The sequence below is a fragment of the Leptonotus elevatus genome, chromosome 8, assembly GCF_054856555.1.
Source record: "Leptonotus elevatus isolate MCC_2025b chromosome 8, RoL_Lele_1.0, whole genome shotgun sequence".
Taxonomy (NCBI): Eukaryota; Metazoa; Chordata; class Actinopteri; order Syngnathiformes; family Syngnathidae; genus Leptonotus; species Leptonotus elevatus.
The window spans coordinates 17,014,014-17,036,175 of NC_141246.1; the positions used below are offsets into that span (position 1 = coordinate 17,014,014).

General features: G+C 38.6%; 2 protein-coding genes across 10 annotated transcripts; one reads left to right on the forward strand and one right to left on the reverse strand.

Annotated features, from left to right (window-relative positions):
* Window positions 1-7: 7 nt before the first annotated feature.
* On the reverse strand, window positions 8-8,775 carry zfyve27 (zinc finger, FYVE domain containing 27). Of its 4 annotated transcripts, none has more exons than XM_086083683.1 (14): window positions 8,507-8,775; window positions 7,467-7,704; window positions 7,037-7,107; window positions 6,779-6,965; window positions 5,995-6,090; window positions 4,721-4,833; window positions 4,512-4,630; window positions 4,226-4,297; window positions 3,223-3,243; window positions 3,021-3,041; window positions 2,253-2,394; window positions 2,123-2,169; window positions 1,949-2,030; window positions 8-880 (listed from the first exon to the last, which is right to left on the reverse strand). In XM_086083683.1, the coding sequence occupies exons 2-14, from the start codon at window positions 7,700-7,702 to the stop codon at window positions 813-815; spliced, it is 1,275 nt and encodes a 424-aa protein (XP_085939809.1). In that variant the 5' UTR covers window positions 7,703-7,704; window positions 8,507-8,775; the 3' UTR covers window positions 8-812. The 4 variants fall into 4 exon arrangements, with proteins under 4 accessions (XP_085939809.1, XP_085939808.1, XP_085939810.1 ...); XM_086083682.1 differs by having other exon boundaries at window positions 3,021-3,053; XM_086083684.1 differs by lacking the exon at window positions 3,021-3,041.
* A 1,644-nt stretch (window positions 8,776-10,419) lies between these two features.
* slc25a23a (solute carrier family 25 member 23a) lies at window positions 10,420-20,924 on the forward strand. Of its 6 annotated transcripts, none has more exons than XM_086083399.1 (12): window positions 10,420-10,833; window positions 11,676-11,856; window positions 13,607-13,730; window positions 13,830-13,917; window positions 14,084-14,195; window positions 14,904-15,062; window positions 15,180-15,332; window positions 17,956-18,069; window positions 18,176-18,343; window positions 18,431-18,578; window positions 20,050-20,232; window positions 20,587-20,924. In XM_086083399.1, the coding sequence occupies exons 2-12, from the start codon at window positions 11,707-11,709 to the stop codon at window positions 20,595-20,597; spliced, it is 1,410 nt and encodes a 469-aa protein (XP_085939525.1). In that variant the 5' UTR covers window positions 10,420-10,833; window positions 11,676-11,706; the 3' UTR covers window positions 20,598-20,924. The 6 variants fall into 6 exon arrangements, with proteins under 6 accessions (XP_085939525.1, XP_085939524.1, XP_085939517.1 ...); XM_086083398.1 differs by having other exon boundaries at window positions 11,631-11,856; window positions 20,587-20,923; XM_086083391.1 differs by having other exon boundaries at window positions 11,631-11,856; window positions 20,050-20,924.
* Window positions 20,925-22,162: the final 1,238 nt, after the last annotated feature.

Here is a 22,162-nt window from a genome sequence, read left to right on the forward strand (position 1 = left end):
AAACAGCTTGGAGTTTAACCATTTATTTCAACAATGGAATATTTCACCCATAAAAGATGTAGCAATATATACATACATACCCACAAAAAAAAACATCCATGAAATAACTTTCACTTTCAGGCGTTTTAAATTAAATATATTAGCTCTAGAAGAAGGGATTACATTAACCATTGTATGATTACAACAAAAGCAAAGCAATTACAATCATCAGTGCCTGCATAAAGATTAAATCAACATTGCATCTAGGGTCAGTCTTGAGTTAGAAAGCCAGCACATCCATTCTTTTAAGTCCTGCTTGTAAGAGAGTGAGGCTGATGATTATTTGACCCAGCTGCCCTGTCCAATCAAGTGACTCCAGTTGGTTGAATTTTGATCCAGTTAGGAGTAAAATAATGTAATCCCATAAAGCTCAAACGACACGAGGAAAAGCATGCTGGTCCATACCCCCCCCCCCTTTTTTTTTTAATCCAGTGCATTGCCAACACCTTGTCAAGCATGTAATTTTCAAAAAACAATCCTCCAGAGTTCAAATTTGATCATGTTGGTGGTCAGCGAAAGAATTTTATGACCATTGATTTTGCAAGCGATGCCTGAGAGCACCGGTAATTCTATTCTCCATTCGTGCTCTCCTTTCCCTCTGCTCAGCAAAGGAACACACAAGGGTCCTTAAACTCAACATCCAGTAACACAAGGATGGGTACAAAAGAAAAGGTGAGGATGATCTTCAAGGATGCATTTGCCTGAGGTTAAAAACAAAGGCAAGGAGCAAACGGTGATGAGCATCCCACTGGGTCACACGGACAAGTGTTATGTTATTGTAACTTGAGTGAGGAATTACAGGCAGCGCAAACAAACACAGTCTCTCTTTGGGCCTCTGGAGCTGGGTGGGGAAAAAAAAGGAGATGTGATCAGGAAAATGAGCTGCCTTTAAACAGTACATACAGTCAAACCACAACATTTGAACACTTCAGATATGCTGCAGACAGAGCTGGATTATTGCATCGATATTTGCAAACTAGAGCAGGGGTCTGCAACTTGCGGTTTTGGAGCCACATGTGGCTCTTTAGTCCCTTTCCTGTGGCTCCTTCTGGAGCTTTTTATTTATTTATAAATTGTAGAACAAATGTTTTTTTTTATTTAAGATAAACAAAAAATGAATAGTTAAGTATTCAAAAAGTGTCCAAAATTTTAAGTCGTCAGAAAAATGGAGCTGAAAGGTAGATGAAAAATATTTTTAAATGACCTAAAAATGACCAGAAAATGTCCAAAAAGAAAGAAAAGCAGGAAATTACAATAAAATGTCCATGAAATTGCCAAATATGTCAGAGAATTTAATTTTTTTTAAACGGATAAGAAAATGTTTTTAAAAAAGTAACTATAAAATGTCCACAAAATAGCCAACAAAGTCAGAAAATTTATAGCAAAAAAAGGCAGAAAAAATGTCCAAAAATAGCCACAGAATGTCCAAAAAAGGAAGAAGAGGGGCAGAAAATTACTATATGTCCATAAAATAGCCAAAAATTTGACAGGAAGGCAGAAAAATCTAAACATTTATGAAAAACTGAAGACGAAAAGTAAGAAAATGAATCTCAAAAAGTATTGGATGTTGCATATTTTTCTGTTATGGTGCAGCTCTAATTAGCTATTGGGCCCTCAGTACATTACACACTGTTTTGTTCATCACAATGTTTTGCGGCTCAAGACAGATTTTTATTTTTTTACCTAAAATGGCTCTTTTGAGAGTAAAAGTTGCTGACCCCTGGTCACTAGAGTGATGCACATTGTTTGAAAAGCTACTGTAATACCACATTAATCATAGCCAATAAGTTTGAAAGAATTTTACAATAAAGTTCTTATAGCCGTTTAAAATCAGGAACTCTTTTTGTGGACACCCTGTTTAAATTTCCGAAAGTTAAGGATCCACCGAATTGGACTTTCCTTGTCTTACCGGTAGCCCCCATGCAAGACCTCGGCACTTTGAAAGAACAGCATCGTGAACAAAAGCTGTTGCCACAGTTACTGCAGTTCTTCTACATCAGGAAGCGAGAGATAGATGTGTTGAAACTTCATATTTGATCAAATGCGTTGTGAACACTTTGAATATGACTTCTCCAAGTCTCACCCTTTTCTTCAGCACTGAGAAGACAGCATTGCAGCTAGCACAGTTGCCTTTGGAAAGGGAAACAGACGCACGGCAGTATTACGATGGCAGCTACTTGAAAACCGCAATGACTTTGTCACACCACTCTGACCTGCGCTGGTGGTGGGGTAGCGTTTGCGCAGTTTCTCTGTCAGCTTGGACACTTTGCTGCGTATGGGTTCATTACGGCTCAGGAGGCCATTTTCAGAGATGCTGTCAAACTCAGGCGCTCCGAGTTGACCATCATCATCCTCCTAAAAAAAGGGAGGGAGGAAGACAAGAGAAGACCCACAGAGTGCGCCAGTTACATTACGTAACTATTACGGTGATAAATGCATGACAACGACAAGTTTACAACTTTATTGGTACCTTCAATTTCAAACACCCACAAGGATGTATTTGTCATTTGGGATACTAATCCTATTTTGGGAGGATAATTTGCTTTAATTAATTTATTTTTTAATCACAAAAATGAGTTTCCATTACTTAATTTCTACATGAAATTGGAAATACACCCAAATCAGAGGTCAGCCAGTGACCCTGAGCGGACTTTAGATGTTCCACAGATTGTACAACAAAAACTGATGAACCAAGATACTGTACACGCAGTAACAAACATACATACGCATGCATAGTAAAATGATCTACTTCACTTCCCGGAATGCAATGCATAGGCTCAGTGTAAAAGAAACAAATCCATAACACTGTCATTAAAGAACATGTACGGCTCACATACTGACGTTAATACAGAAAATCAATCTTAGACTAAGAATAAAGATGAGCCCCTCATGCAGACAGCATGAGCACAACGAGCACTTTATACACGCACACAACATCACTGTTGGATGCATGAATGGAAGGTACTGGAAAATCCACTTACCACTAACACCAAAGGGGTTTCCTTTGTGGGATGCAGTATAACACAATACAACTTTATAAACAAGCATCCATGCTACTGCTTCGTTAAAAACATGCTACAGGATTCTAAATACAGTACCAGTACAGAATTTGTTCAGTTCACACAAGGGAGATAAGAAAGGCCAGGATTGCCAAGATGTCAGCAGACATGGGGCAACACTCACCTGCAGGGAAATGGAACTTTCCTAATTCCAGTGGAAAGCAGGAGATAAAACAGGAATGACATCATCAATATTTTTCTTCCAGCCAGGGAGGAGGAAATTGAAACCATTTATATGTTTGTTGTGGCAATTTATGATTATGATTGATATTGTTGAACTTGTGTTTAAAAGGGATACTTAACTCATTTAGCCATTTTCAGCAATAAGAAGATTGTCTATAATTAATGTGACTTCATTTTTTTAATGTACAATTAATACCTTTCAAAAACACATTTTTGCCACCTGCTGTCGACTGAAGATGACATCCCCTTAAAAAAAATATGCACACTATTTAACTGTACAACAACATACAAAAAGGTACGGCCTCTCACAATGAAAAAAACATCCAAGAGCTAAACATGGTTAAAAAAAAATAAAAAATTCAACAGACACTGTTCAAATTCAAATTATGTTCACATTTAAATGGACTAATTTTAAATTGAGGAAAATAACTGACGTGCAAAAGATACTGTGCCTGGTGTGAATTAGGGCTGTGTGATATGGACAACATTTCATATCCAACGATAATACTATGGGTCAGCAAAATATCAATCCAAATGGATGTGGAAAGTGCTGTTTTTTGTTTTTATTAGAATTTACTGAGTTTTCAACAAAAGTCAGCAATCAAAAAAGAAAAAAAAAGAAGATTTTAATTAACATTCGACTGCAACTGTCATTTTATATTACCCAATTAATTATATTATTTTAGTATTAACTCATTCAGTTAAGACCAGTTCTACATTTTCCAATTTTGTCTCAAGGTTCACGTTAGCGTGACGATCCAAGTTCCAACTATTTAATCATTTATTATCAACCAGTCTTGATATGAATTACTATCAGTAATCTATGCCATATGTGTAAATCCACCAATGACTTTAAATACAGAACACATTTGCTGAGACTGGTGTGTAAAAGCGTACTGGAAATGTTTAATGCACAAACAGCACTGCAGGCAAAGCTGTAATACCTCAATTGCATCTTTAAATTCTTCATCAGGCTCAGCTTCTTCTGCTTCCTCCACACTGCCAGGTGATATGTCCTGCAAGGAAACATATTCATTATTTATTTTTCCAATTCCATTCAAAGAAAGAGAAATATGGTCATTATAGCATTGCCAAAACAATACTATAGCATTTGCTGTTTTACCCCCCCCCCCCCAAAAAAAAGTGCATAGTGTCTCCTTTTAAATGCCTTATAGTGTACTTCACATCATAACTACTCAACTTAGTTGTTTCCATCCGAGTGTCTCTCACCTCCAGACTGGTTGGCGTGGGCGTCCTGTCCACTACATTGCTGTGCTCCAGTTCTTCACAGGATACCTCTGAGGTCGGGACCTGACCGACATGGAACAGCTTCTTCAGGTCCAACAAAACTGAAACACAATGGACAACAGAAACAACTTTAGTTGTGAAATTATTTGAAATACATCATCTCATCAAGTTGGCTGTAATGTTGAGCTGACCTCTGTGGAAGTCTTTATTCCAAAGGAAGATGGCGCTGTTCAAACCAGCAATCACCCAACCCACAGGAGCGAGGTAGAGAAGACACACCATTGTAAACAATCCTACATAAAACCTAGGGAGAAATGATGAGACGTGAATGTTCTCTCCTCTCTGTTGTTAAGTTAAACAAATACCACAGTTTCATAAAACCATCAAATCTGCCTGTAATTCATATCTTTGTTTGTTGCAAGTGTTAAGGGACCGAAAAAAGTTTGGAGACAAATCAGCCTAAAAAAAATCTGTGGGGCCCTAGTCTCTTCGGAGTCTGAGGAGATAAAGGTGCGAAGGTAGAAATGTGACAGAAATTCTTGAGTAACTTGTTTAAAATCCCATTCAAGTATTAATAAAACTGCACTTTGCACTACAACAAAAAGGAATCTAATTATAACAATCATTTGATGATACACCGGCTTGAAAAAGAACAACATTTCCATCATCGCCAAGGTAACACTGACTGGAGTCCTGGATCATCTTTAACTCATTCGCTGCCATTGACGGCTATAGACGTCAAAAATTCATTTTAACTATTTCTATTAGTTAAACATTTTCCCCCCACTTTTGTTAACAAAAGTATGCAAACTTAGTTTTTTTTTGTATTAGAACTGATATAAAATTTGTGATTAATTGTGAAGTCATGCGATTAATTACGTTTAAAAATTGTAATCGCCCGACGCCCTTAATTTGTAATAATTTTTTCTTATTTTTAAAAAAAATATATATATATATATATATATATATATATATATTTTTTTTTTTTTTTTAAATCGGGAGTTAACTAGTAAAGTCATGCGATCAATTACGTTTAAAAATTTTAATATTTTTGTTAAAAAGAAAAGATTATTATAAATTAGGGTTATCAGGCGATTAAAATTTGTATTCGTAATTAATCGCATGACTTCACTAGTTAACTCACAATTAATCACAAATTTTATATCTGTTCTAAATGTATAAAAAAATCTAGGTTTTCATACTCTTGTTAACAAAAATGGAGAAAAAAGTGTTACACTAATAAAAATAGTTAAAATGAATTTTTGACGTCTATAGATGTCAATGGCAGTGATTAACGGTAAACAAAAATGACACCAGTGAGTTAGTACAAATAACGCTCATTTTGTTATTTCAAATTCTGCCCAGACTATAATGAAAAAATGGCTAACTTACTCACAAGTTAGTTGTTAAGTTCCAATAGTATTCAACATACAACACACCTCGATAATTAACTACTATACTTTACCTTGATGATGTGGTGTGATTGTCCCAGTACAGGACCTTGTAAAGTGTTTCTGCTGACTGACAGGTTGAAGTAAGCACGTCATCCAGATGCTTCAACCTGGAGACAGGAAAGATGATGAGCCCATGAGAAAACATGGAAATTCCTCTTACACATAAGCATGCCATGCCATTTCCTTGTGCACATTTTAAAGGGACCATATTATGGAAAACTAACTTTTCACTTGCTTGTATACATTTACAGTATGTACAGTATTTTAAGATACAAGTAACGTTGACAGATAAAATTAGAAAAACAAAAACCTTCCAAAAAATTGGCTTCAAGACGTTTGTCACTCAACTAAAGGTTACTTTAAAACTAAACACAATACAAAGAACTATGTTGTGAATGTAAACATACAATGGGAAACTCCATAGACACATGGGCTAACAAGTAGCATCTGTGGCTATGTTCTTACCCTTTAAGCAACACTTATCAGAAACAAACAAACAGTGCAGAAATACATTTTCACCAATCATGTAACATTACTACGGTATGTATTAATATTTTTTATTTTAAAACATATACAATTCTTATTTACATTACTTCAATTGAATAAATTTAGAGGTTCAATTGTACTCATACATTAATATCAATAGCACGATCGAAACACAAAGAAGTTGTGTTGAATTTTCTCTCTCAAGTTTCCTGTGTATTATACCTTTAAATCAAATTAGTTTGTCTTGAGATTTTTACAATAAAATGACAAATAATCAGTCAGCGAAGCAAAAATTTGAGCAATTCTTACAGGTCTTTGACTTCCAGCATAGCCTCCTGTTTATTGAGGTGCACCGTCTGCAAATCTCTGCGGTGTACGGTATGATAGTGCCTTCTCTGGAGTTCTGCTTCTGAGGCTCTGCCCCAGCACCTGTCCTGCAGGTATCCCAGGGCAGCGGGCACTGTGACTGCCACCAAACATAGTGACAACCAGCCCACTGAAGGAGAAAAAGAGGTCAGTTAGTATTAGCCACCAAGCCCACCATTGAAAGATGCAGCCTTGACTTACCTTCATTAATAGTGCAGAAGAAGACATTGAGGATTATACAAACAACCAGCGAGCACAGGGGCATCCTCCACCTGGAAAATAAAATCAGACTCTCAACATGACCTCTGCTATTGAAGACAAGACCAGGTAACTTCAACTGGTTCGCAGGAACAGTGGAACGGCTAAATTTGAATGACACAGCTGAAATTTTACCATTCTGATTTGACTGAATGAATGATTTGAATTTTTCTGCAAAAACTATACAGTAGATGTTACTTCAAACAATGTATAGTTAATAAACATTTTATGAAGGAAACAGTTTGATCCCCCCAAAAAAATGCTAACTACTATTTCCTATAGGAAAACCTGTTCCAAAACTTAAACAAACTGGAGGTCAACCAGCATCCCTGAATAGTCTAGATTGGGTTCAACAAGTGTTCTAAACACACACCCCAGCAGGAAGCGGGCCAGCTCCATCGCATCTGTAACTGGTTCCAGAAAAAGCGCCATTCTCTTATAGGACACAACCATGTTGAGGAGGTCAAAATTCAGTGTAGATCTCGGGCTTCCCAGTTCAGAAGCGTCTGGAGACCCCAGAGTCTCCTTGGATATAGTGTGCACCAGCTCCCCTCTTTCCCCTGCACCCTGGAAAGGGTCCGATGACGCTGCTGCAATGTGCATCATCATTCCTGTGCAGTGTAAGAAAAACACAAAGATTAAGATTATGGTAATGATGTTACTCTTATTCCAGAATTGCTATCGAGACAGTATTTTAGAATCCGGTAACATATACCATTTGGTGCGCATGCAATCACCCTGTACAGTTTGGAGGCTACTCATTACTGTAGGTAAGTGAACAATATGAATCTGAGATGATAATAGTGCAATTTATATATTTTTTTGATTGATATTTGGTTCAAAAAAATACACACCTGTTCATAGTACTGTGCTCTTCTACGAATGTTGTAATACATTACTTCATTCACAAATATTTAAAGCTTAATTTTCTTGACCAAAGTAATTTATATATATGTTATATATGTTCAGGGTTTTTATTTTCTCCCAAAGGTTTATAGCATATGTTCGCATTACCAACACACGCAACGTCAATGTCAACGAATTGCAATCATTCCTAAATAGATCGATTAGGAAGAACATTGGGGGTTGTTGTTTTTTTTTTCGTTATCTTGCATGGTATCAATACAATATGACACTTTGACCCTCACAGATGTGGCAATCAATAGAGACGCGAAAGGTGTTCCAGCCAATAAAGGTGAGTTTTATTAACTCTAATATGCGGTTTAATCAGCAACGTTTAATCACTCAGGTCACTTGGAGCAATGGGATCATACACATAACCCCAAATTTGCAACATTTTTAAATAGTCAAACACGAAATTACGTAGTTGTAAGATGCAAGGTAACTATAAAGTCACGCCAAAATGATGTAAATTATATTACGTTCATCTCGTTCGTTGATGAGATAACTCACCCCGAGCTACGTGTCCAAACACAGCTTGAGAACCGCAGCAGCGGCCAGAAGAAGCTCAGGCGACACTAGCAATTCCTACCGACATAAAAAATCCTGGAGGAAGGAGAAGCCTCCAACTTCATCGACCCAGACAACATGACAGCAGCGTATTTGCATGAGCACCGACTTGTGCTAACGATTAAGTGTGCCCTGCCTTTTTGACGAGATAAAGCCAGCGTCTGGCTATTTCCCGGCTAGCTATGCTAGCTCCTAAGATGATCTACTTCCTGTTCTTCCAGGCTGAGTAATCGATCGTCGAAAATTCAACAAACATATGACCAATGCAGTCGATGACAGACGGGGATGAGCTTTTAGATGCAAGTCCGGGAATCAAAGGAGGAAAGGCAAACAAAAGTGTTATCAATTATGCAGTTATGCAAACAACTGGTCAGTCTTTGTCTTTAGAAAACGTAGTTAATGTAGAAAATTCACAACAGTAAGAGTGACATTTTCTGCTTATGAATAGCACTGGGACAACAAATACAATTGGGTAGATGCCATGGACTTCCGACTCCCGGGTTTCACACATCAGAGTTGTTTCCGGCCACTGATGGCCGTGTTCCAACACTTGCACCCCCAACCCTGCGCCCCCCAACTGCTCAACTCTCTGAAATGCTTCTAACAACTGAGACAGACACACTACACACTAGCACCCGTCGACGGGAACGCGCTACCGAGGGGCACAAAGGCGGCGGCGCAAGAACTGGGACGCGGCCCACACGTCGCAAACAAGAAACGGAAACAAAGCTGATGTGTGAAAACCAGGAAGTCTGAAGTCCCGCCTCCTCCGTGGCATATACCCCATATGGTTAATATTCAATGTAGTGATCACACCGCAAACATGAATCATTTGTTTGTACTTTCACAGTATTAGGCTATGAGAAATTGAGACGTCAAAAGTAAAAACTGTTGTGTAACAATCACGACTCACAAGGATTTAATTTATGCCAAATCAAACAATGTTTAAGAATATTGTGGAAGCTCGCTGATGATTCATCATCTTTGCACAGGGCCGGTCCAGTGCCGAATCCCCGCCCGCGGGAGGGCGCGGGAAATGAATACTGAAGGTCGCTTTGCCCGGCACCGCCCGGTGGGGGCCCGAGTCCTTCTGATGAAGGCTGCGCCCGAGGATGGTGTGAGGCCGGTAGCGGCCCTGAGCAAAGAACAGCCAAATCCTGCTCATTTCAAACATGTCCAAGGGACAAATAAATTGGTCATTAAGTTCTAAAGAGTTGAGAATATGAAGGCATTCAATATCAGTTACCCCTAGGCAGTATTTTGACCCGTTTTGGGCTTTTTGATGGTTCTGACCAAGCCATTTAAAAATAAAATACCACCCATGGACCACAAACGCACACACACGCTTGGTTAATGGCCTAAGTGTTTAATTGCGGTACATTCAAGTGCTGTAGGACGAACACGGATGAGTTCATGACCAACAATTTTTATGTAGTTTTTTTGCTGTAACTGTTATAAGAGAAAAGGCAGGTTTATTCTTTATTCTGATTAATATTTTTTATGTACATATTGCTGTATTTTTTTTCCTATTCAAGGAGGCACATTATTTATATTAATGCTTGAGATAAAATGAAGACATATGAATTAAATGTCCAAATTAAGCAAACAAAATAAAAAATTTTCATTTAATAATCAGTTGTGTTGCGTTCTACACTTTGAGAATCATCAATACATATAAGTGAGGGGGTACTCGTACTCCTATGACAAAAAGGTTCAGGGGTACACAAGCCAAAAGAGGTTGGGATAAGGAATCACCCCTGCACCACCCCTCCTTCGTCTGTAGTAGTCGCTAATCGTAAATCATGCATACTCGACCGTAGAGAAACACAAATTACTCAATATCTAATGACGGACGACAAACTGCAGGGCTCTAAGGGGACACGAGCAAGGACATATTTTTTTCTTTTTTACTGACTCATGCAAACAAACACACAAAGACGATCTCCCAGGCGGGGAACCGAACCCACGCCAACCTGCATCGTGAGCAAGTGACGGTACCACTCCGCCACCTGAAGCCCACCCAGGACATCTTTTTTCGGACACTCCTTAACGTGGAAGGGCGTCACCGTAGCTGGTTCGTCTCGCTTCCTGGTTCTCCAGTAGGAGGAGGCGCTCGCATGTTTACGCGACACTTGACGAGGTTGTTTTGGGCAACAAACGCCTCCTTCGGACCACCATGTACCCTGAGATTTTGTGTGATCAATTGGTGTTAAGTTTGTGGCCAGATCCTCTGTATCGTGCCATGGAAGTCAGGAGGTAAAAGCGAACGAGTGAGTCGCCTCATTAGAAGCGGATGCATTTACACACATTTAAGAATTTTGGAGGCTTTATTATATGATTTGTCTTTGGTTAAATCCCTGTTGAATGCCTATGTGATAGCATCTCAGTTATAGGCTACTTTGTTTTGCTTTGTTTTGTTGTTGTGCTCTGAAAAAACAATTCAATTTTGTTGTCTGAATTGCAGGGATACATTTTAATGCAATAAACACATTCAGCCAAGGTCAGTGTACATGTACATTACTCAATGTGTAGTATCTAATCATCATTAAGAGCTAAGCATGCTATCAATGGTTGTTTGCACCGTGCACACACATTGTTCAATTATTTTGTTTATTATTCAACTTAATTCTCCTTTAGCAAGATTAGTTACACATTCCATTATATTTGATCAGCAGTAAAAGTGCATACATTTAATAAAACATTTCTGTATTTTCTGATCTGTCTATTCTGCCTTTTATCATGCGGTTAGGATCAATCCAATATATAAAATAGGAAAAATAATAAGTTATGGTATGTTGTGACTGAACAAAAATGGACTTGGCTTGATTTATCTTTGCCACAGTAACTTGAGACTTGCTTGAAACTTGAAAGTTAAGATTTGAGACTTGCTTATGACGTTCAACTTACTCCAACCTCTGCATCAAGGGTTTAAAGCAGATCCCTTGAAGGTACCACCGGTACGAACACAGGGCTGCCACCATTGACAAACCCCTGTACCAATATTGTACATGCCTTTTTTTCCTGAGCATGTAAAGTGAACCTTAAAAGATGTACTATATTGTTGGAGGTCAGGCTACAGCGATTGATTTCCCACTGCCATGGCCCCTGCAAGGACTTGGCTCCCCTGGGCCCACTGCCAGGACATGACATCCTCTGGACCAGACCAGGAGAGAGAGAAGTTCTGGGCAGAGCTGTTTGAACAGTTGGATCTCAACAAAGATGGATCTATTGACATACATGAACTACGTAAAGGGCTGGCGGGTCGAGGGCTGTCCAGAGCTTCACTGGAGAGGGTAAGACCGTTCACCTGCACTCACCTGCATTCGTATATAATGCATCTATGTATGAAGTATGAAGAGAAAATTGAAAACATTACTGATCAAAATACTGATTGAAATGATGGAGCTTTAATCACTTAATTTGCGGTCTTAACAAATGAGTTTGCTATTCTTTTGCTCTGCCTTTTTGCTCTCAGTTAAAATGCTGTACAGGCCATATTGATGATTTCAGTCTTCCGGTGTTTTAAAGTCCCTGTACAGTGAAAATAAATATGTCTTGTAAATTTGACACACCACAGATTGTGCTAATGCTAGCCGACGTAACCATTATGTCCGGCTAACAGTTCTCTACAGCAGGCATGGTGCTACACCGAGAAGAAATCTATGTAGCATTCAGTTTCATCCCATAAACATAAAATGTAAAAAAAAAAAAAAAAGGAAACAAAAAAAAGACAGGACAGCGATGATATAAGACTTATTGAATAACTTGAGCTTTTATTTAGGAGAGTATTGATTAGGTTAGTTGAACAACCACCTTTGTTAAGCCAAGGTACTTATTTTACATTTAAAAAAATCACACATACACAGCAAACAAAAAAAATAAAAATGTATGAATACTGATATAATGATTTTGTCTTAAATGTACTTACTCAGTGTGAAATGTGGGCTTGTTTAATTGTACACAAAGCCGATATATTTGCTGGGAGCTATGACTAATTCTGTCGTATCTGTTGGATAAATGGCAAAAGGTTGATTGGAAGAACATTTGATTTTTCTGCTTGTCAATATAAAGTGCTGGTATACAGTGGAATAAAAAAAAAAGTATTTGGCCAAAATCCAATAGGAAATCTATGGGAAACTGGCCAAATATATTTTATGCTCAACTGTATATAAAAAGAGCTATATTTCTGATGACTAAAAATAATTTATAAAAATATACAGTCAACGATAATGATTCTAATAATCCTGTGAACAAAGATTCTGTAATCATTTTTTCACTTTTAATCTAACTGCAGACTAGATAGGCAGCACGAACTGCCTACAAAATGTGGATTTCCTAAACAGTCATTCAAACCTTGTGCAACCAGGTGAAAGAGGATATACTGAAGGAAATAAGACATCTCATGTATGTATGTGTTGTTGTTTTTTGGTAAAGTGCATATTTTAAAACAGAACCTGCGTCATTTGAATTCATCTTTTGTCTTCTAAAATATTTTATTGTTCTTCATTTTAATGCAAATGTTCAATATTCTTGAGAATTGAAAGAGAATTCCTCTTAAAAAAAAAGAATGTGCTTGCCCAACTTTATTGTATACACAAGATCTGTCTCTGTCCTCTCCGTCTTCCTCCATTTGTTTTGGCCAAAGCATGGGGGTTATATAGTTGGCTGGCTGTCACTTGCCCAGTGTGTGCGTTTGTGTGGTGAACATGATGTCTATTTTGGTTGCATGGAGCAGGACTTCGTAAGATGAGAATGGCAAACTACCAAGGTGACAAACCACTTTTGGCTGCCAGGGATTTGCCGTCCTTCAAAATAATAATTTTGATTAATTAAATTAAACGTGTGTGTTTGACCTAATGTTTTAGTAACATAATAGGTCATGGCAACTCTGACCTCTGACTTCTGAAAGAGTTCAGTGCACAATTTCCCCCAGTGACTTTTTCCAAACTCAGGGATGTTAAGAGGTTCCATTGATTCCGCTGAAAGCTACCATTAACAGTAATTTATTTACCCATTTCCAGACCTAATCGTCTGTGTTTTCAGATTGTAGAAGTGGGGGACACCAACGAGGATGGAGTGCTTGACTTGGAGGAGTTCGTTCAATACCTTCGTACCCATGAAAAGCAGCTCAAACTCATGTTTCGCAGCCTGGACAAGAACAATGATGGTCTGTGGCAGCCTGCCGAACACATTTTAATCACCACATTGTTTTAAAATTCACATATGGCATGTCTCTTACTTTATTTGTCTGAATGACTACACCCAGGTGAGATAGATGCAACAGAGATCCAGCAGTCTCTACGTGCTGTCGGTTTAGACATCAGTCTCAGGGCTGCCACCAGGATTTTGCAAAGGTCTGTGATCTGTGTCACTAGTGCAAAATCATTCATATGGTCTGTTATAATCATATTGACACTGTGCTGGTAAAGCACTGTGGTGTTTTCACTTTTCAATGCCATTTCCAAACACTTATCTCCCTCTTCAATCAAGCTTGTTTATGTGTATGTGTGTGTCACCCAGTATAGACAAGGACGGGACCATGACCATTGACTGGATTGAGTGGCGGGACTACTTTCTGTTTAACCCTCTCACAAACATGGAGGAAGTGGCGCGCTACTGGAAACGTTCAATGGCAAGGTTACACACATGAAAATACATTATAAAGAACCAAATTACTTTTAAACAGGAAGTCAATCCCCAAAAGTATTTACAATAATATGCTGTATTTAGTCTAAACACGATATTATAATTAACATTGAGTTTGTGCTAATGAGCTAAATCAACAACCAATCACGGCTTAGCTCCAGAAAAAGTTGAGCCGTGATGGGTCGTTATCTGAGCCCTGAGCAACTGTGATGTCATTTTCAGTTGAGAGCAAGTAGCAAAATGGACGCCCCCTGAGATGGATACAATTTCGAGATGGATCAAAAGTTTCTAGCTCAGGTAACAATTATTCATGGCTCAGCTGTTTTCTGGAGCTGAGCCGTGATTGGTTGTTAGCTGAGCCATGTGCAACTGTGATGTCATTTTCAGTCACCAGGAAGTAGCAAAATGGCCGCCCCCTGAGAAGGATAAAAATGGCTGTATTTTGCTGCTAAACTCATATTCCACGAATGCAATATTATTCAGAATGCAGTGTTTAGACTAATGGGGCTGCATAGAATATATTTTTGTAGAGAACGGTTTTGGATTGACTTCCGCACTGATAATCAGCCGGGCGTGATGTATTTGAAAGCATCCAATGCAACACACATTCCTTGTACCTGAAAATAACACACACACAAAAATGTTCTTCACATTGTCTGGAAGCAAAAAATATAAAAATCCCCGCCTTTCTTAGATGTTGGACTTAGGTGAGCAGCTGACAGTTCCAGATGAATTTTCAGAAGAGGAGAAAAAGTCTGGCTATGTGTGGCGGCAGCTGATGGCAGGAGCCATGGCTGGATGCGTATCACGGAGCGGGACCGCCCCCTTAGATCGTCTCAAAGTCTTCCGGCAGGTCAATCAGTAGCATATGTGATCAGAACCAAATCACCATTAAAGGACCACTCTTATTTACTGTTCATTGTCAGTAAGTGTCACACATGGAAACATCTTCGTTGTCATGCTTTGGCAGGTTTATGGTTCCTCTCTGTTTAGTGGGAATGTGCTGGGTGGTTTTCAGTACATGCTAAAGGAGGGAGGAGTGCAGTCCTTTTGGAGAGGCAATGGAATCAATGTTCTTAAAATTGCCCCAGAGACGGCAATCAAATTTACAGCTTATGAGAAGGTAAATAACACTTTCTTCCTTTCCCTTTTTATTTTCATTGTCTGTGAAAAATTTTTGCACCAAAGTATGAGAGCAATTTTGTACGTAATTAGTTTGCTAGAAGGATTACATTTAAAAAAGGACTCATTTCCATGTAATGTGGTGAGATGGTGGAAGTATCCACTAACATTTTAAGTAAATTCTCTAAGAATCAGAAATAGATTTTCTCTTTTGCGACATTTGGGTCATTTGCCCAGACTTAAAATGTTAGAGCACCATCAATTTGCCATGCTCAGTGTACCGTATGCCATGATTTACAACGGCCCAGGGGCCATTTGCGGCCCGCCATCTGTTTTCAGTGGCCCGTGGCCACGGTTGGGAGGGTTACTTTTAAAATGTAATCCATTACAGTTATAAATTACCTGCTAAAAAATGTAGTTAGTAACGTAATCCAAGTACCATAATATTAAAGTAATGTAATTGATTACTTTTGGATTACTCCAATATTGAGTATGCTCATGAAGACAAAATAAAAATAAATATCACCACAATATATATTCTATACAATGTGCTGCTGCTATTTGCGGGTGATAGGGAACCGGGTAGCCTACAATTAGCAAAAATCCTAGTGTAATTAAAAAGCATGTAGGCTATTGATTGATAGATAGATAGATAGATAGATAGTCATCCAATGAGGATGACGATGTGTGACATCAACTGCAAAATGAACTTTTATCCCAGTTTAGCCGTGTATATGTTGTGTATGATGTTTAAATTGTGAATTGGTGGGAGGAAGATTTATTTGGAATGTGTAACTCACATTATGGTTGTAGGCTAGCGGGCTAGCTAGCAAGAAGCTACAGCGCGTAGCATGCCGCTGGACTCTCAGCTCAAACTTTCGCTCCGAGTAAGTTCCAGTGAATACCGGTCGCCCTTTCCTCCACCCGTCCGTGAAGCTTTTTCAAACTGCATGCGTGTGGAGGACACGACTAGTCAGTTCGTTCCCACCTCCCTGACATGTAGCAACAGTCCCACTCGCGCGCGGGCGTGCGCAGGCGGGCGTGCGCGGGCGGGCGTGCGCAGGCGGGCGTGCACGGGCGTGCGCGGGCTCTCTCTCGCTCTGTCTCTCTCTCTCTCTCTCTCTTTCTCGCTCTGGCTCTCTTTCTCTCACCCTCTTTCGCACTCTCTCTCATCGTAGAAATTGTAATCCCTCGAAGTAATCCCCATTTTTAATAAATGTGCCTGTTATCTGATTACATGTTTTTTCCTGTAACTGTAATGGAATACAGTTAAAACATTTTTGCAATCTGATTACGTAACGGCGGTACATGTATTTCGTTGCTCCCCAAGCCTGGTCAGAGCGATGCTGCTCCTCGCTCTGTCTCTCTCTCTCGCTCAGTCTCTCTCTCTCGCCCTCTTTCCACCCTCTCTCATTGTAGAAATTGTAATCCCTCGAAGTAATCCCCATTTTTAATGTACCTGTGAACTGATTACATGTTTTTCCTGTAACTGTAATGGAATACAGTTTAAAAAAAAAAAGCAATCTGATTATATAACGGCGGTACATGTATTCCGTTACTCCCCAAGCCTGCCCGTGGCATATACTAAAATTTACATTTAACATGGCTCACAAGGCTCGCTTAAAAACTAAAAACATTGAGGTGGGTCGTTAGAAGGGAGGGTTCCGGAAAAAAATAGGTGCTACTACCACTAATAAATTGGTTTATGTACTGTAGAGCTTTTCTAGATATGCAAAGATACAAATAAGCAATCTACAACTAAAGTAACACAATTTCTCTTCAAAACAATGGTGAATAAAGATAATTCAATTTTAGAAACAAAAGTTTGTTTCTTCCATTTTTATGCAATCATATTCATGATCCACACGTACTGGTCACTATTTTTAAAATGATCAAGTTACTACAGTTTTCTTTTGTTTTGGGTCTGAATATGGAGATGGGATTCAATTGCTGTTCAATGCAGAGTTAGATCTAGTCTAGTGGGACAGCGCCCACCTGACCAACCCAAAATCTTGAAAAATACAAAACTATTTGTTTTATCCCCTTTAACAGAAAACTGTTATGTAGCAGTTTTTCCAAAAATAACTGGAACACATGAACAATTTATAATTACTTGCTTGACTGATTTTAGTGTGTTTAATCAATTAAAGTTGAATAATTTTAAAGCGGCCCTTGCACCTTTCCATTTTTATGTATGCAGCCTGCATTAGTACAAAATTATGTAAGGCTAAGCTTAAAGCTACAACATGGAACTTTTTTCCAAAATATAACTTTACAGTAAGCTTTTTATTTGACCATTTATGACTGAAATGCCTTCTAATTAGTAGATTTACACAATGGGTATTCCTGCAAGCCTCTGGCCAATAGTTTTCAGACTGGAATAGGGTTAGAATTTCCCGCGCCCTGTCTGCGGATGTGACGTAATGTGCGTGGTGTGTATGTGAAGAACGGTATGTGCAGTTTCATTTTTTTTCAGCAGGTGGCAGTAGCGATTCGAAATGGAATATTATTTGTTCAGTAGCTTTAAGCTACATTCCATACTGTATGTAGAAGTCATTGTATCAACTGCTCCTTTTTTTTAATTTATTTTTTTATGTTTGGCTTACTACCTTAATTGTTTGTAGATCAAACATATAATGTACGGCAAGAAGGATACGAAAACTCTGAGGGTTCATGAGAGATTTCTTGCTGGCTCGTTGGCTGGTGCGACTGCTCAGACAACCATCTACCCACTGGAGGTGATTTCAAGTCGTAACACACATCCTCAAGACAGTAATTGACAATGCGTACAGTAATTGTCTATCCATTCTCTTACTTGGCTTCCATCACTTTTTTCCTTGACAGGTGCTGAAAACCCGACTCGCGCTTAGAAAAACAGGCCAGTTCTCAGGAATGTCTGACTGCGCCAAACAGATCCTGCAGAGGGAAGGAGTTGCAGCCTTTTACAAGGGTTATGTGCCTAGCATGTTGAGTATTGTGCCTTACGCCGGCATTGACTTGGCAGTCTATGAGGTCAGGTGGATGTGATGGTAGCATGTATCTACAGTTTACTGTATTTTCGTCTTGTTTATTTCTTCCAACTTGGTATCTATTCCTCAGACACTGAAGTTTGCGTGGCTAAGTAGGAACAGAGGAGTGGCGGACCCAGGGGTCATGGTCCTGGTTGGCTGTGGTGCAATCTCCGGCACCTGTGGGCAGTTGGCGAGTTACCCCCTCGCACTGATCCGTACCAGAATGCAAGCTCAAGGTTTGATTTGATTTGATCATTTATTCCATTTATTTGTAAAAGAAAAAAAAAGACTATAATATAAAACTATATTCTGCGATGTTGAATGAAAAGGAGCAGAAACAAATAATAATGTAATTTTAAAACGAAATAAACCACAAAAAATATCAAATAAAATTGTGTGACAGCTGACTTGTTCCCAATTTACAATTCGGTTGTTGACATTCGTAACAAAAAATGACAATGGCATAATAATCAAACTTAATTAACCTCATTCATATTTATTTCACAAGCTGGATTTAGTTTTTTTTTTTTTCTGTATTTTTTTAAAATGGGCACTTTGGCTTCTTTATTCAAATTGTTCCCTAGATTGATTCCTTTTACGGCAACACAACGCTCCATCAGTCTGGTCCTGAATCTTGTTTTTTTTTAAAGATCTGTGTTCCTTTTAACTTATACATGATTTTTCTTTTGAATATTCAATGGAAAAGTTTTGTTATGAGCCTTCAGCATAATTTGCATAATACTGTAATCTACTAAATCATAAAATGTCAACAATTTTAACTGAAGAAATACAAACAAAAAAACTTAAAATGCTTAATGCACGATTTCAAATATCACTTAGTACAGAAATTAATAATGTTATTTGATAGATTTGCATCATTACATCATATTTACTTAAATCAAATACTATTATTTACACATCAGGTCAAGTTATAGTACAGTATCGGACAGCAAATAATAAAAACAATTTGAGTCTTTTATTAGAGAGATATATCTTTGAAAGTAATCCCACATTTACAGTACTGAAAAGTTCATTCATGTTGTAAAATGACAACAAAAACCTCATTGTATGATTGCACCATACCCTCTTGAAGTAGGCCGAACCAAATCCAATCGTAATCCCAATGAATCTAAATCGAATCGTTTCACTTTAAAATTGAACCGTCCTCAAATGGGATCGCAGCCCATGTATTGAGATACGTAAAGAATCATCTTTTATTGGAGAGATGCACACTAACTAAATGTCAACTAGGATGATGTTTTGTTTGTCTCCAAGGTGGCTTGCGATTGTGAAATTCCACCATGAGCCTGTCGATTTAACCGGTAGTTAACAAGTCTCCATCTGTCACACAGTTATAATGTGTTCTTCACATTAACATATTGTCTGTAGTAAAAATGGCGCATTGCAGCTACAAAAATAAAATGCATTTGCAGCGTTTGTTTAGACAAGCTGCAAGAATGCAATACAGGAGTGATAAATGGGTAATTGATGCAGCTAAAATAATTAATTAATTAACATTTTAGGTATTCCAGTCTCCATCGCCAACATTTTATGTTTGCAGCTTCTTCCTCATGTGACTGGAAACACAACTCTACATGACCATTGGCATTATATATTGCATACATGCTGCTCCGATGGAGCACACAAAACATATTTTCCTAAGTGAGGTTGTTAATTTAGTTTTTTTTTCTCCACTCTCTTCTTTAGCCTCAATGAAAGGATCCGCTAAGCCATCAATGTCCACCTTAATTCATACCATTGTGACACAAGAGGGTGTGGCCGGCCTGTATCGAGGGATTTCCCCCAATTTGCTGAAAGTCATCCCCGCTGTCAGCGTGTCCTACGTTGCATACGAGTACACGAGGATAGCCCTTGGAGTGGACGTGGAGGGTAGGCGGGGAGGGAAAGGGAAGGTTTAAAAAAATATATGGATGGTTTGATGTGACTTTCACCTGCAAGCAAATACGGATCTGTATAGCCTGCATGAAGATGTGGACTTTGAAAGTGGATGGATTCACTGTCCTATGACTGCAAGTCTTGATGGACCAATAACAAAAGTGATAGCACGGCCCTGACTTTGGATGACCTCACATGAGTTGACCTGCATGTACTGGCATCTTCATTCGTATTTACAAACGACGTCTTGCATGAACTTACCTGAGAAGCAGCAGGTGCACCTCAAAGGGATTCTGTGTTTTCCAAATAACTGCAAGAGGATTTCTCAGCCTTTTCTTCTCCTCACAGGTGTCATGTAGAGAAGATAGACGACTGTCAAGAGCATTGTTCCAGTGTGCGAAGGGCATCCTAAACGTCTTTTAGAGTTTGTGGACTGAAATGTCTCAAGCAAAATGAAGGAGACTCTGAAGCACAGAACAGCTCATTAAAAAAAATAGACTTATCAGCACAACAGAAATATTAAATAAGTGATCCTGTTGAATTGTGGTGTTGCAAGCAAAACTATAAGACTGTAAAGTCCTTTACAGTACACCTACAATTTTAAAATAACTTATTATATTTAATAATTGACTTTTTTAAATATATATATATATTTTTTTTTTTCAATGAATACCTTCTGTAACTATATTGTCTGGATTGGTGCATTTCTAATAAATGTTTTAGTCTTTATAATGTACTGTATTTTAAATGTCCAGCGTTAGCCCTCTTACTGGTTGATTTTCTATACAAAGGGTTCTCGGTTTACTATGAATTTCTCTTCTCTCGACAGCGACCATCATACCTTCTATTAGAAGGTGTGCTTGGTTGCTTCACAAATCAATACTATTGGTCCGTCCCCACTTTGTCTGTTTTTATTACACACTATTAACAGACTATTTTTAAAGTGTTAAAATAGCTTGAGAACAAACCTATAAACACTTTTGGAAAGGCTTAGACGTTCTATAAAGGCTCATTGTTAACAATGCTAGTGTACTGTACAAGCCAAACACAAAAAGCAGAATAGCCTGCCCCCTCCGTTTAGAAGAAAACTTTCACACACCACCTCGTTTTTAGAAAAAAAATCAACACCAAGTGCATTTTAAGCATATTCATAAGCATGCATTACTCATGTAATAACGAGCGCGATGACAGGGGCACACGAAAATGTTCACACCATAGCTCCGGGAGCACAATTTCAGTCTCAAAGTTCTCCCAGCTGCTGGCAGTGTGTCCCGGTCCGACCCAATACCAATACCTGTGGCATGTTGCCAATACTCCCACTGAAGCGACCTCAATCAAACACTGGATACGATTCCTGAGTTACTTCGCAAGATGGAAAACAACGTGGAGGAGTTGACATCTCGCCTTGAAGAAATGGCCACAAATTTGGCTAATTGATGCCCATTGAGAGATTCAGGATAAGACTTAAACTGATTGATAATAACGTGAGCTTTAAAAAAAAAAACAATTTGAGGTACAACACTAATAGGGGAGTTTCCAACCAACGACTTATTACCCGACAGGGGCCTTAAACGCTGGTCGTTTTAATCCCAAAAGAATGCTGATATAATTGGGGTTTCCATACCAGCTCACTCAGGCTGTTCTGTCCTAAACTATTGTTTCAATGCCCTGTGAAATAAATTACCTGGATGAATGAGAATATCCACAAGCACAATGGTGTCATTGTTATAGCTACCTGTTACCCTGGTGACCAGAAATTAGCACACACCCTCACCCCATACGCAAAAGTGGTATAGTCCTGTCCACTTAATTTGTCCGAAAAGTATTATTTATTCTTTATAAATGTGTTTTGTTAGCTATGACAGCGATGTATAGTGACAGCCAGACTTTATGAGTGAATTGTGACAATATCATTATTATTTCA